Genomic DNA, 15721 nt, shown 5'->3' with positions numbered 1-15721 from the left:
ATAGTGATTGACAAGATAGCTTCGGATGATAACATCGCGGATCCTCTCACTAAACCGTTGAATTATGATAAGCATGTGAGAGATGTGATTATGGAAATGTAATCACATTGATGCCTTATATGACTAAAAGGTTAGTCCATATATTTGACTAAACAGTTAGTCAATGTGATGATGAGACGATTATTTAATGCCGATTAAATAATACTCCCTCCAATTTCCTATTATCTTCCCTCTTTCCTTTTTCACACAAGTTTGATTATCTTCCTTCTTTCCTTTTTTGGTAAGTTTCATTCATTTTTTATTAATTTCTCTCTCCTAAAAAATCAACAACTCTCATTACTTTATCTATTCTTTATTCATCATTCATTCTTTATTATTTTCTCTCCCCTATAAATTCCACAACTTACAATACTTTATTTTAGTTTATTCCTTTTTTCTTCCCCTTTCTTAATTTTTGTGCCCAAAAGAAAGGGGAAGATATAAGGAAATAGGAGGGAGTATTAGCTAAGACGAATTAACTTGTTAATCCGTAAATTGAATATAAACTGTTATATTTAATTAATGTATATAATGTTAGCTTAAACGAATTAAGATGTTAATTTATAATTAAACATAATCGGTTATATTTAATTAGCAAATTATAAATATGCGATATTTATAGTTAAAGTATATATTATACGAGATTGTCATAATAAATTTTTACAGGCCGGTATTAATAAATCGACTGCAAGCTGTTGTGTGTAGACTCATTAATACGGAATAAAATAAATGACAATTTATAATTATACACTTTATATACATTTTGTAAAACTACCAAAATAAGAAGATTTAATCTCCTTATTTTGGGTAGTAGGTAAAACCAAAAAGAGTAAAAAGAGGAAGAAAAAATCTTCCTCTAATGACTCCTTTACACGGTTAAAAAGAGGTGAATAAGAGATTATTTCTCTCTCAACTCTTTTGACCTAATTCACTCATCATTCACACAAAAAACCCTAAAAATTATTTTACATTTTGGGGATCTATTCTAGCAAGAACAAAGGCATTTCTTATAGCATCTTGGGTGCAACGATTAGGCGAATATCATTGCGATATTGTTCTTAGGCCGATTTTGCTAGGACCGAAGGTTATTTCATAATCTCTCTATTTTGTTTATGCTATTTCATTTATGACTCGTATTCATAATTATAATTTCGTTATAATCCTTATAATTTAAAGGGAAGTATACCGATATTTCCTACATAATAATAATAATAGATATAATATAATAATTTATTAATATAATAATAATAATAATAATAATAATAATAATAATAATAAATATGTTATTAATAATATTAATAAAAATGAATATATTAATAAAATAATAAATATAATAATAATAATAATAATAATAATATTAATACTAATACTACTAATATTGCCATTAATCATAATAAAATAATAATAATAATAATAATAATAATAATAATAATAATAATAATAATAATAATAATAATAATAATAATAATAATAATAATAATAAAGTCCAAAAGAACAGGGCCTATGTCCCACTAATTAAAACTAGTTTAGCTCCCATGCAATGTATGCACGGTATATATATAGAGTTTTAGTTTTGTATTATATTCATGATATTTAAATTAACTATTTTTTTTTACTTTTCTCATCGTTATATTTTGATTTGAAAAATCAAAGTCAAAATCGTATTAATCATGAAATGATTATTAGAGATTAATGGTGTTATTTTATAAAATTTTACTGATAACATATTTTTAGCCGCAACTTTTTCTCATAGGAAATCAATGAATTTTTTTCATAAGATTTTTTAAACAAAAAAAAGAATTCTTTTTTATATCATAAAAAGATTGGAGATAATTTTGTGTAGAATGTAAAATACTAAATGACATAAATATATAAATCTGAAAGATTATGTATATTATAGCCCAGCATACTTATATAGAATATACTAAACATAACCAAACTTTATTTTAGGAAATATGTTTAGGCGGAAAAATTTGGAATTTCGCCTATTCATTTAGTAAATAGAGGATTTGTAGAGGATAACTAGTTTTTATTCCCGTGAGAATCACGGGTGCGTTTGAGTCTAACTATGTAAACTCGCTACTCATAAATGTAGTCGTATTAATCTGGGATACGTTGATATCTTTGTTGCCTTGTGTTACATACATTGGAATGTAAAAATGTGTGATTATAGTTTGGTGAAAAGTAAAACAACATATTGATATCAATTTCACATGAATCAAGATATTAGACGGGTAAATACCTATAATAACGTATAACTATAACCTCGAATTACTTATTTTAATAGTGAGAGTTGTCTGGAAAATTAACCATGTTAAGTGATAAGTGTTCGATACGTGTAAAACTTATTTTCATCATAGACCGGTGTTTTTTTATAGTATACTATACAAATATGATTGTATAGACAGATATTATTTCACATTTTTCATACTATCTTATATAAATCCGAGAATAACACAATCTAAATTTACATTAACTTACATTATGTATTTATATAATACACTTTTCATTTGCATACATTAGTTTAGAAAGACAATAACCATTAATTTTCAATTTTATTCAATATTATTGATGATGTGAGTATGTCATTCTCTTGCAATATCAACGAAAACACAAAATTAATAACTAAATAATATTGTAACTATTAATTCAAAACATAATAAAGATACAAAGTGAAATAATTTTTTAGTTCTCTATGTAAACTTTACCTACCAATTTTTTTGAATAAAAATGAAAATTAGGATTGTTATTATTATAGTGTTTATATAAGAAAAGTTTTATAGTTAGTTCTCGCATTATTTTCAACAATTTATTCGAGGGAAGAAGAAATATTTTCTGAGTGAATGAAATATAAAAAAAAAAAATATGGTAACATAAATACAAAGTATAATAATGTTGAGGGTAAACAAAAAGGTCATCCCATTAAATTAAAGAAATAAAGGTTAAATGAATAGGGTAGATTTTAAATAAACATTTATTTATTTATTTAAAATTTTCCTTTTTGTGTTTGCAACTAATATTTTGAAATTTTTGTACTTATTTGTATAAATTTTAAACAAATAAATAAATTTGTAATTTTTAAGTAGCACGATTTTGGAAAATTAAAAGTTTATATTAATTTAGGGTTTTTTTTTGTGTTTGCACCTAATATTTTTGAAATTTTTCATACTTATTTGTATAAATTTTAAATAAATAAATGAATTTGTAATTTTTAAGTAATACATTTTTGAAAGATTAAGTTTAAAAATTACCAAAGGTAAAATATATAACGTTTTTAGCCAAAATTTCATCATATGAAATCAGTTAGAAAGAAAATTACGAAAAATCTTAATCGATTCATTAACACGCTTAATTACAAAATTTTTAATAAAAATATAAATTTTAATTATAAAATAGGGTTATTTCATAAAAATAATTCATCCTATGGGTGGTCTGCATTAATTACTCTATCCTATCAATAATTCCAATTAAATCCAACATATACCCCATACCTTCCAATAACAAACTCACTCAATTTCTTGACCGGTTTTATCAGGTAACCTTTTCCTCCCTCTTTATTTAACTCTTAAAGTTGTACACAACGATATCGCCGACCACCTCTACCACCCCCTCCCGTAACGCCGACATTGCTGAAATCACCAATCCCCCCTGACCACCACCAGCACCACCACTCCTCCCCAACCCATTGTTTCTCACATGCGCTTGCTACTCCTCACTCCCCCTCTTCCTCACCAACACCAACATTACTATCCTTCGGCTCCACCCTCCTCACTTCTCTTGTTCCCCTCCGGTGCCACCACCACCCTCCTTCTCACTCCCCTTCTTCCTATATTCACCTCTCCAAAACCCTAAAACAAAATCCTATATCTACTAGGGTATACAAGTATATTTCAAAGACAACTATTTAGTGGTGGCGACAGCTTTGAGTGGTGTTAGGATGGGAGTGAGAGAGATGATTGATGACGGCAACGTCAGTGGAGTATGGTGAGTATTTTGTGGTCAATTTTTGTATAGTTGTGAAGTGTGGTTCTAGAATCTAGAGCGTCCGTCGATGATCGGAAAAGAGAAATTGGGTGGTGATGGTGGGGGTTTGTTGGGTGGGATAAAGAGGAAGTGAGAGCCGAGATAATGAGACAGGGAAGTGAGAAAGGGGGAGAGTTTTTTTTTTGTTGATTTTAGAATTTAATATTGTTTTATTAGTTTTAGATTTTTTTTCTTTTGAAATCTGACCTTACGAGCAGGTAACCGGTTACCTCAAACTGTTATGGGAAGATAGGTTGTATAGGATGGATTTAATTGGAATAACTGATAGGATGAAGTGATTTAAGCAGACGACCTATAGGATGGATTATTCCTATGAAATAACCCTATAAAATATGAAACTTAGACGTGATTTGTATATTTTACATTACTTTTTGAATTTTTTTAACTCATGAAATATTTATTGTATACAATTAATTTTGATATAGATATAATGACATTTTTGTAAGGAATTTACTTAGTTAATTTATGTATAATGTGGAATGGTTAGTTTAGAAATTTTACATGGTGATGAGGTGCATCATAATATGGCAGGAAAAAACCATTTTTTTTTATTTATAGATTCATATAATTGACACTACAATATATTTTTGATTCGTTTATTAGAAACTATGATCCAATAACTGTTTTTATTTTTCCTTTATTTTAGTATTTATTTGTTTATTCTATTTATATTATTGAATAACGTGACTTTAGAAAAGTTTACATGGAAGATTCTATATATTATCCATGTAGTACGCTATACATTATTGATTTTGCCATGCTATTCAAATATTTGAAGATATATGAAAAAATATGTTAAATACCTCGTTTTTTAATTTCTTTTTATGTATCCAACTAATTTAAATCGAGGGTATATAGCAAAAAAAAAGGATAACATTTATAAATAACACAAAAATTAGAGTGGTGTAATGTGATTTTTATTTGTCGTATTACTTATTCTACCAATAAACCCCCAAAATTTAAAATTTAGTATTTGTTTTGATACTTAGTTATTGTTTTGTTTGTTTAGTTTACCTTTTTTTTTGGTACAATTAGTTTAGTTACTCTAAAAGGCCAAATTTTAATGTTTGTTGTGATCTAATGTGTGTTTAATGCAATAGATTTATTTAATTTTTTTCCCTTTTTCTTTTATTAAATAATAGAAGGTGATGTGGCTTGATAAAATGAACTTAAACATGGGGATGGTGAAATATGGTGCTTTTGTTTGTCTTTTTATAATATTTATAGATAATCGATTCATTAACACGCTTAATTACGAAAATTTTAATAAAAATATAAATTTTAATTATAAAATATGAAACTTAGACGTGATTTGTATATTTTACATTACTTTTTGAATTTTTTTAACTCACGAAACTATTTTTGGAGCCCGTGAAAATCACGGGATCGTTAATAATTTATTGTTTTAATCAGCTTAAAGATTATGGATTATGAATGTTTATCTTCCAACAAATATTTAGGCGTTATTTTAAATTCTCTTTATTGATTGAATGAATTAGAGCGTTTAGACCGACAAAATAAAATCTCAAATGTGTTTAAGGTAGACAAGTAGAGATATTGTGATAACACAAGAGATGATAATCGTAGACAAAAATATGGCAATGTGTATAGGTAGTATAAATGAGGAGGGAAGCCAAAAATTCATCATTTAGGAAAAAAGTGATATGCTAAATTAGTAGAATGTATTAATTATTAATAGGTATAAAGATGAGAGGAAATTAAAAAGTTTATTACATTTATATTCTTTTGTCACATTAAAATTTGTCATTTTAGGTATCATTTAATTAAATTGTATAGATTTATTTGTAGATGAGTGAATGAAATCAATGTCATGTAACTATAAATTGATAATCCACGTCACATTAAAATTTCCATGTTACATTTAATTAAATTTGTCATTTTTAAGTACCCCTTTAATTAGATTGTATAGATTATAGATGGGGTTTTAGGGCCGCCGCATGAAACTTCATAGTGAAAAGAGTTGCATGAAAACTAATAAAAAGTTGCTTAAGGTAATATTTTTAAATTATGTGAGTATGTATCATCCTCCTGCAATTTGAAAACACAAAAATAATAAAAAATAAAATTCTAATTAATTCAATATACAATAAAGAAAAAAAGTAAACAAATATTCTAGTTATCTATGTAAACTTTACATACCAATTTTTGGAATAAAATGGAAATTTTGATTGTTATATAATGGTGAGGGGAAAGCAAAAAGATCATCATTAAATAAAAGTAATAAAGTTAAATAAATAAGGTAAATTGATGACTAAAGTTATGAGAGGGAGATAAAAAGTTTGAATCGATTTTTTTTTAATTTATTTTGTATGTGTGAGACTTTATATTTTTTAAATTTTTTTACTAATAAGAATGTGACACATGATAATAAAAAATGATTTTTTTTTATGACACATGGCTTAGTGAGATGACTTAGTGAAATATTTAGTCTTACCTTTTTATAATATTGTACTTTACATACCAATTTTCTGAATAACATGGAAATTATGATTATTGTTATATAATGGTGAGGGGAAAGCAAAAAGATCATCATTAAGAAGATAATAAAGTTAAATAAATAGGGTAAATTGATAACCAAAGTTATGGGAGGGAGATAAAAGGTTTGCATCAATTTTTTTTTTTTTTTTTTGTGTTTGCAACTTATATTTTTTATTTTTTTTTAAAATTTATGAATGAGGTGAAATATAAGGTTTTGTTTATTATGTTGAACTCAAAGCTGGTAAGAATAGAAACTATACATATATGAAAATTAAAGGGTTAAACAAATAAAAAAATGGAAAAATAAAACAATAGGCGAAAGTAGTAACTTACAACATAACAATAAAGCGTTCACATCAAAGAAGATCATGATATTGAATCCTATAAAACACAACAAAATAAAGAGGTTAGACTTAATTTACTAATAGAAATGTTAAAAAAAAACCATAAAAAAAAAATCAATACCAAGATATACACAAAAGATATGTAATTTCACTTAAAGAGATGAAGTGTATATATATATATATATATATATGCTATAACATTCATTAAGATTAAGAATTCAAGAGTAAGATGAAAGGTTGAAATTAGGTTACGAACTTACAATGAATGAGAGAAGAGGAAAAACAAAGGTGGAGTAAATGCATAATAAAACATCTTGAATGTGTTATTATTATTATTACTATTATTATTATTATTATTATTATTATTATTTTTTTTTTTTTTTTTTTTTTTTTTTTTTTTTTTTTTTTTTGCAAGAATGGTATGTCTCATATATTCCAAAAAATGAAGGATTACATGAGATTTCTTACAAAGCTATATCCCCTATACAATTTGTCTAGGAAAGCAAGATCCGCTATACAACTTTGTCCTATACAGTAAGTATTAACAATGAGTTGAGTCTAAAGCAAGCAAAACTTCATCATATATGGCCTCAGGAGCAGAATTAAGAAGAACTGCACTAACAGTGAACTGAATCCTTCGGGTCAGGACTGTTATTGGCAACTCTTTTCCTTCAAAAGCCCTAGCATTTCGTTCCTGCCAGATAGAGTAAACCAGTGCACCAATACTGCAACTTTTCAGTTTGTATCTCCAAGCTTTTCTTTGGTTCATAGCAGCAATATACAGAATGAGGGAGGGCAGATCAGTGAAGGAAGCTGAGATGTTCAACCACTTCATGATATGGCTTAGAAGTTCAGCAGTAAAGTGACATTTGAAGAACAAATGATCAACACTCTCAGCATCAGACTTACAAAGGTAACATCTGTTTACCAGATGAAAACCTCTTCCATTTAGCTGGTCCACGGTTGCAAGTTTTTGTTGGACAGCTAACATTAAAGTAATTCTATGTCTGGATAGCATAGTACTCTGGTGAATAGCTTTGAACACTGGATTAGTAAGGTATTTGCACCTGATCTCCTCATAGGCAGCCTGAACAAAGAATTATTATTATTATTATTATTATTATTATTATTATTATTATTATTATTATTATTATTATTATTATTATTATTATTATTATTATTATTATTATTATTATTATTATTATTATCATTATTATTATTATTATTATTATTATTATTATTATTATTATTATTATTATTATTATTATTATTATTATTATTATTATTATTATTATTAGAACTTAATTAGACATGAAATATTACAACATAGTAGGAGGTTTTTGAGAGTTGTCACATGACAATTAAATACTACTCAAGTTAGTCTTTTAATGGTATTTAATAGATGATTTAGCTAGTCATTTAACTATATTGTATAGATAGAAATATATTTCAACGCGGACATCGGCAATCCAAAGGCATTTTGACAAAAAAATTGGGGAAGATGGTATTTTGAAAATTGTATATGTAGTTGATTCATATGTGGGTGGAGTAAAAGAACATGGATTACTAATCCGATTTTAGTTTTTTTTTTTAAAGAAGGAAAAAAGAGTGGATTAAAAAATAATTTATTGATTTCTAGTTGGCTTTTAGTCGATGTCTACGTGACATTTATAATCCTAGGTGGCTTTTAGTCGATGTCTACGTGACATTTAATAGGTGTTTCAAGTAGCCTTTTAATAAAATTTTATAGATTAAAGTGATACGCGGATTAAGATGTGTCATTGTAAATACATACGTGGCTTTTCCTTATCCTACGTGGCATTGTCGGCGTGGCCTTTTGAGGCTAGCCTTTTAATAAGGTTTTATAGATATTTATTGTACACAATTAATTTTGATATAGATATAATGACATTTTTGTAAGGAATTTAATTAGTTAATTTATGTATAATGTTGAATGGTTAGTTTAGTAATTTTACATGGTGATGAGGTGCATCATAATATGGCAGGAAAAACCGTTTTTTTTATTTATAGATTCATATAATTGACACTACAATATATTTTTGATTCGTTTATTAGAAATTATGATCAAATAACTGTTTTTAGTTTTCCTTTATTTTAGTATTTATTTGTTTACTAGTTTTAAACTCGTGCAAAATTGCACGGGTTTGTATTTAGGACGGTATGAATGTTTTTTGATAAATATTTTATTTTTACATTTCTATTGTAATTATCTAATTGTCTTATATCAGTGATCAGTGATCTAACTGGAAATGAACATTCTCCACGTAAATAGATGCGTTAAAACCACAACTACCGGGTGAATGTTCATTTCCAATTACAGACGAATTAACATCAGTAAGAGTTTCACCATATTCGGCATATAGATCTCTCACTAAGCGCTCAACAACATCGTACTATCTAGTTTTAAAAAATATTTAAGTTATTTAATTTATTCGACTTACCTTATCGTGTTTTTATTATTTAAACAATATTTGTTATAACAATTGTGAATTATTTATTAAAAAATTTATTTAAAAAATTTTACTAATTTTTTTTAATCAATTGTAAATTAAATTAAAATTTATTTATTTGTTTTTTTAGAGTAAAAAAAAATTAAAAATAGCTTTAAATGCTTGTTGAAGACTGTATTAACTCGGTTTCCTATCATTATCACCTATCAATTTCGGTGTGCGCGGCTGATAATTAAGATGCCTGGTTTTATATTCCAAGTACATATGCCGCCATTATTGTTTTTTGAAAAAAAAAAATTGTACCCTGTAGTTTTAAAAAATTATGTTGTGAATTTGTGGTACAATAATATTAACAAAAATACATGTAATTCATTTTTGTAATTCATTTCCGTTGTAGGTTCGATCCCGTATATAACTGTAATTCCTTCCTGAAATTATGTAATTTTATTGTGTAATTTTGTTTTAAAAATTATGTAATTTAATCACATTTACTCGCATTTGTAATTAATTCTGCGTAAATTTTATGCATTTTCTTTACACGGAATGTATAAAATTTTATCATAATATTAATTTGAAGAAGTATTCCATAAGATTATTTTATATAATCTGTTGCGACACGGAATTCAGCGCATGTTCGAAAAGATGGATATCTGAATAATTAAATACGTTGCACACTCATGGGTCCCACCATAACCTGGATTTTCCAAAAAAAAAAAAATATATTTATGACGTGGCGCGCTGTACAATGAGTATTGTCTTCTGAATTTATATAGATAAGATTCTATTTATATTATTGAATAACGTGACTTTAGAAAAGTTTACATGGAAGATTCTATATATTATCCATGTAGTACGCTATACATTATTGATTTTGCTACGCTATTCAAATATTTGAAGATATATGAAAAAATATGTTAAATACCTCGTTTTTTAATCTTTTTTTTTTATGTATCCAACTAATTTAAATTGAGGGTATATAGCAAAAAAAAAAAGGATAACATTTATAAATAACACAAAAATTAGAGTGGTGTAATGTGATTTTTATTTGTCGTATTACTTATTCTACCAATAAACCCACAAAATTTAAAATTTAGTATTTGTTTTGATACTTAGTTATTGTTTTGTTTTGTTTAGTTTACCTTTTTTTTTGTTTGGTACAATTAGTTTAGTTACTCTAAAAGGCCAAATTTTAATGTTTGTTGTGCTCTAATGTGTGTTTAATGCAATAGATTTATTTAATTTCCCCTCTTTTTCTTTTATTAAATAATAGAAGGTGATGTGGCTTGACAAATGAACTTAAATATGGGGATGGTGAAATATGGTGCTTTTGTTTGTCTTTTTATAATATTTATAGATAAGAGTGAAATATAGAGAGGGATTATTTGACTGTCCAATTTCCATTTACAAATGTTCTTAGTTCAAGAATAGAGGAGACGTCCGTATAGCGGTTAAAATTTGGGTGAAATTCTCGGGAGACTTTGGTTTAAGCCTTCCCAAGAATAATCTTGTGGAATATTTAAGGCGTCCATTCCTTCTAACCTTCGAACCTATCAGTCTGTCACTCACTTACATGATATACTAGTTTGACCCTGTGCGTTGCAACAGAGTAATTAACTTAGTTATAATCACATCCTATGTATAGTTATTTGTCTAGATATGATTAAAATATCTTTTTTCAAATAAAATAAAAGATAAAATACTTTGTTAATGAAAAAAAGGTTGTAAGGCTTAATATTTGTATGTTATTTTTGTCACTTACGCGTGCCTTTAATACAAACTCTTATAAGAGCTTTCTAAGACAATACTTGAGAGACCCAAAATTTTTTGGATTGATAGTAAGTTCAATGATACTCTTATTTATAGTCATGAGATCACCCCACCTTATGATAATCTTTTGATGTGGGACAATTCAACTATTTATACGTACGTAGTAATCACACCTACATTATTTTTCAACATGGGACAAATAATATACTTAGAAGTATGTCATATTTTTCGCACCTAATTCGACATCCAGCCCGATTTGATAATGAACAAATACTATACTATCTATTAATATCCGTAAGTTTTTTTTATCATAATTAAAATATGTGCAAATGATATAAAACCTATACTCTAATAATAACATTTTTTTTACCACGAATCTAATTATATAATTGTCATAATTTTTTTTACGATAATTTTTTGCCAAATGAAATGTATAAGTTTTTATATAAATAAAAATTATAAACATCGTCACTTGAATATAATATAGAAAATTATATCATATAGTGGAGAGAATGATACAAACTCTTAAGAGCTCTTTAAGACAATACTTAGGAGACTCAAAAGATTTTGTGTTGATACCTAAGTTCCAATGATGTCTCTTATTTATAATCATAGAATCACTCATCTTAAGCTAATCTTTCGATGTGGAACAATTGTATTATTTATATGTAATATATTCATCACGCCTGCATTATTTTTCAATGTGGGATAAATAACATACTAAGAAATACACCATCTTTTTCGCATCTAGTTCGAAATCGAGCATAAGCTCCGAATACGGGCAATTGCTACTTCAATATATGTAATACTTATTTATCATCTATTAATATTCGTACGTTTTATTTCTATTTTTTTTATCATAATTAAAATATCAGCAATAATATGAAATTTATACTTTAATGATAACATTTTTTTACCACCAATCTAATTATATTATTTTCGTAATTTTTGTACGATACTTTTTTGTTAAATGAAATGTAAAATTTTTTATATAAAAATTATAAATATTGAATATAATATAGGAAAAATATATTATATTCTATTTATAATAATAATAATAATAATTAAAATATTATTTGCTATATTTTTTATATCAAAAATATTGTTTAGGATACTTTCCTAAATTAATTAATTAATTAATTTTTAATAATACAAATTCTTAAGGGTCCTCTAAGACAATATTTAAGATACTCAAAAGATTTTTATTTGATACCTAAGTTTCAAAGATTACTCCTATTTATAATGATATGATCACCCACCTAATGGTAATCTTCCAATGTGGGACAATTCTACTATTAATATGTAATATATTCATCACACCTACATAATTCTTCAATGTAGGACAAATAACATATTAAGAAGTACACCATCTTTTATCATAATAAAATATGAGAAAATAATAATATTTCGTTCATACCATTGACTTGTTTACGTTTTCTATTTTAGCCCGTTCCGTTTGACTGTCTATGTTTCTATATATGGATTTTTTTTATCAATTAAATAATGGCCCACATACCCTTGTCTACTTTTATACCTTAAAGCTTTCGGTGGGTGGGTGCCAAAATATGAGGGGCTTACATGAGAGTAGTTGTGTAAGTAAACATAAGAAAAGTAAAAATACCCCCTTTTTTAATATTTGTGCAAAAAGTAAATGTAAACAATTTAATGGAAGAGAGAAATAGTAAATAATACGAAAGTTATACTCAAATGAAAGCATTTTTCGCTACGAATCCAAATATCTAAATTTGAAAATGTTTTACATTATACTTTTTGGTTAAATTGATAATCAAACAATTTTTTTATGTAAAATATAGCTTTGATATTAAAAATATTACACAGTATCTTTTTCATAATCTTGGAAGATCTTATAATATATTTTCCTAAAATTAAAAAAGATGGTGTGGACGCTCTAATGTCGCTCGAAAAAAGCCTCTTTTATATATATACTAGTTTGAATGCCCGTGCGTTGCAACGGGGTAATTAGCTTATTAATTATAATGCAAAAAAACGTTATAAGAGTTTAATGTTTACATTCTATGTCTAATGATTTATTTACATATTATTAAAATATCCCTTTTAAAAAAAATAAAAGATTAATATATACATGGGTTAACTTTTATTTATAATCATATAATCACCCCACTTTATACTAATCTTTCGATGTGGGACAATTCTACTATTTATAAGTAATATATTCACCAAACTTAGATTATTTTTCTGATGTGGGACAATTCTACTATTTATACGTAGTATATATTCATAAATCCTCAATTGTTTTTCAATGTGGGACAAATAACATACTCAGAATTACACCATCTTTTTTGCACTTAGTTCGACATCCAACCAGATCCTGAATACCGAATACGGATAATTGCTACTCATTATATCTAATAGTTATATTTAAATTTAATAATATGATCAAGTACTCTCCATTAATACTTGTATGTTGTTTTTCTTCAAAAAAAATTTATCATAATTGAGATACGAAAATTTTCCGTGGTACCCCTTAATTTTGTCAGATTTTTCATGTTACCCCTACTTTTAAGAATCTCCCTATGGTACCCTTGATGTTTCATTTTTTTGTCCATGGTACCCCCTAATGTAAAAGCTGTTAAATAGAAACTTAAAATTAGGGGTATTATGTGTAATCTACCAAAATTCGAGGGTACCATGAAAAATTTCCGTTATAATATTGACCATTTTATCGCTCTTTCTCCCACCTAAAAAAATGTTACAACTTTAAAAATTTAACATTTAATTTAAGATTATGTTTAAAGTCTCTTATATAATAAGTATACTTTGAGAGATTCAATATATTTGGGGTGATACCTAAGTTCTAAGGATAAATCCTATTTATAATCATGGGATCACCCCACCTTATGATAATCTTCTGATGTGGGATAATTCAACTATTTATACGTAGTATATATTTATCACACCTACATTATTTTTCAATGTGAGACGAATAACATATTTAAAAGTACACCATATTTGTTGAACCTAAATCGACATCCAACCCGATTTAATAATAATCAAATACTATATTATCTATTAATATTCATACTTTTTTTTATCATAATTAAAATATGTGCAAATGATATGAACCTATATTCTAATGATAGAATTTTTTTTAACACAATTCTAATTATATTATTTAAACGTAGTATATTTACCACACCTACATTATTTTTCAATGTGGGACATATAAAATCTATAGGTAGAAAATATAATGATATAAACTTTTAAGAGCTCTCGAAGACAATACTTAAGAGACTCAAAAGATTTTGGGTTGATTCCTAAGTTCCAAGGATGTCTCCTATGTATAATCATAGAATCAACCACCTTATGCTATATTTCGATGTGGGAAAATTCATTTTTTTATATGTAGTATATTTGTCACACCTATATTATTTTTTCAATGTGGGACATATAACATACTATAAAATACACCATCTATAATATGTGCAAATTATATGAAATCTATATATACTCTAGTGATAGCATTTCATACCATGAATCTAATAATATTATTTTCATAATTTTTTTACCGACATTATTTTGCCAAATGAAATGTAAAAGTTTTTATATAAAAATTAGAAACATCACTTGAATATAAAATAAGAAATACATAGTATATATTATAATAACTAAAAGATTTTCCAAAGATTAACTTAGGTTAGAAATCATTATTGTAGAGACAGTAATACAAACTCTTTTAAGAGCTCTCTGACAATACTTAAGAGAATCAAAAGATTTTGGGTTACGACTTCTATTTATAATCATAAGATCACCCTGCTTTATGGTAATCTTCCGATGTGGGACAATTCTAATATTTTTTTTTTTTATGACGAGGGGGTTGAATCTCCCCCGGACATAGTATATTCACCACACTTACATTACTTTTCAATATAGGACAAATAACATACTAAGTACACCATTTTTTTCACACCTACTTTGACATCAACCCGATTTAATAATGAGAAAATACAATACATTCACACTCTAATGATAGCATTTTTTTGTCACAATCTAATTATATAATTTTCATACGATACTTTTTGTCAAATGAAATATAAAGTTTTTATATCAAAATTATAAACATCACTTTAATATAATATAGAATATATATATATATATATATATATATATATATATATATATATATATATATATATATATATATATATATATATATGGGACAATCCTATTATTTATACAATGTGGGAAATGTAACATACTGAAAAGTACATATCTTTTATATCAAAAAATTTTGGGTTAATACCTAAGTTTCAAGGATGCCTCCTATTTATACTTATAGAATCATCCTACCGTATACTATTATTTCGTTGTGAGATACATAATTTAATTATTTAGACGTATTATGTTCATCATGCCTACAATATTTTTCAATGTGAAAGATATAACATACCAAGAAGTACATGTCTCTTCTTTAAAAAACCACTATTGTATACATATTATTTTTCTTTGAAGGTAAAACCACTTAGTCTCGATCATTAGATATGGATCTCTACATCGTACATATATCGACTCATTAAC

The 15721-nt window shown here is 26.2% G+C and overlaps 1 protein-coding gene across 1 annotated transcript; it reads right to left on the bottom strand.

Moving 5' to 3' along the window:
• Window positions 1-7467: 7467 nt before the first annotated feature.
• Window positions 7468-7917, bottom strand: LOC141620240 (uncharacterized). The gene has a single exon (XM_074437163.1). The coding sequence runs from the start codon at window positions 7915-7917 to the stop codon at window positions 7468-7470; it is 450 nt and encodes a 149-aa protein (XP_074293264.1).
• Between the last annotated feature and the right edge of the window lie 7804 nt (window positions 7918-15721).

Source organism: Silene latifolia, chromosome X (assembly GCF_048544455.1).
Source record: "Silene latifolia isolate original U9 population chromosome X, ASM4854445v1, whole genome shotgun sequence".
Lineage (NCBI taxonomy): Eukaryota > Viridiplantae > Streptophyta > Magnoliopsida > Caryophyllales > Caryophyllaceae > Silene > Silene latifolia.
Note: the sequence above shows the minus strand (reverse complement) of the source record. Positions and strands in the feature narration are given on the sequence as shown.

What these genes read in the sequence shown, in the direction of transcription:
- LOC141620240 (XM_074437163.1), bottom strand. Translation starts at nt 7,917, where the DNA reads ATGTTAGCTGTCCAACAAAAACTTGCAACCGTGGACCAGCTAAATGGA.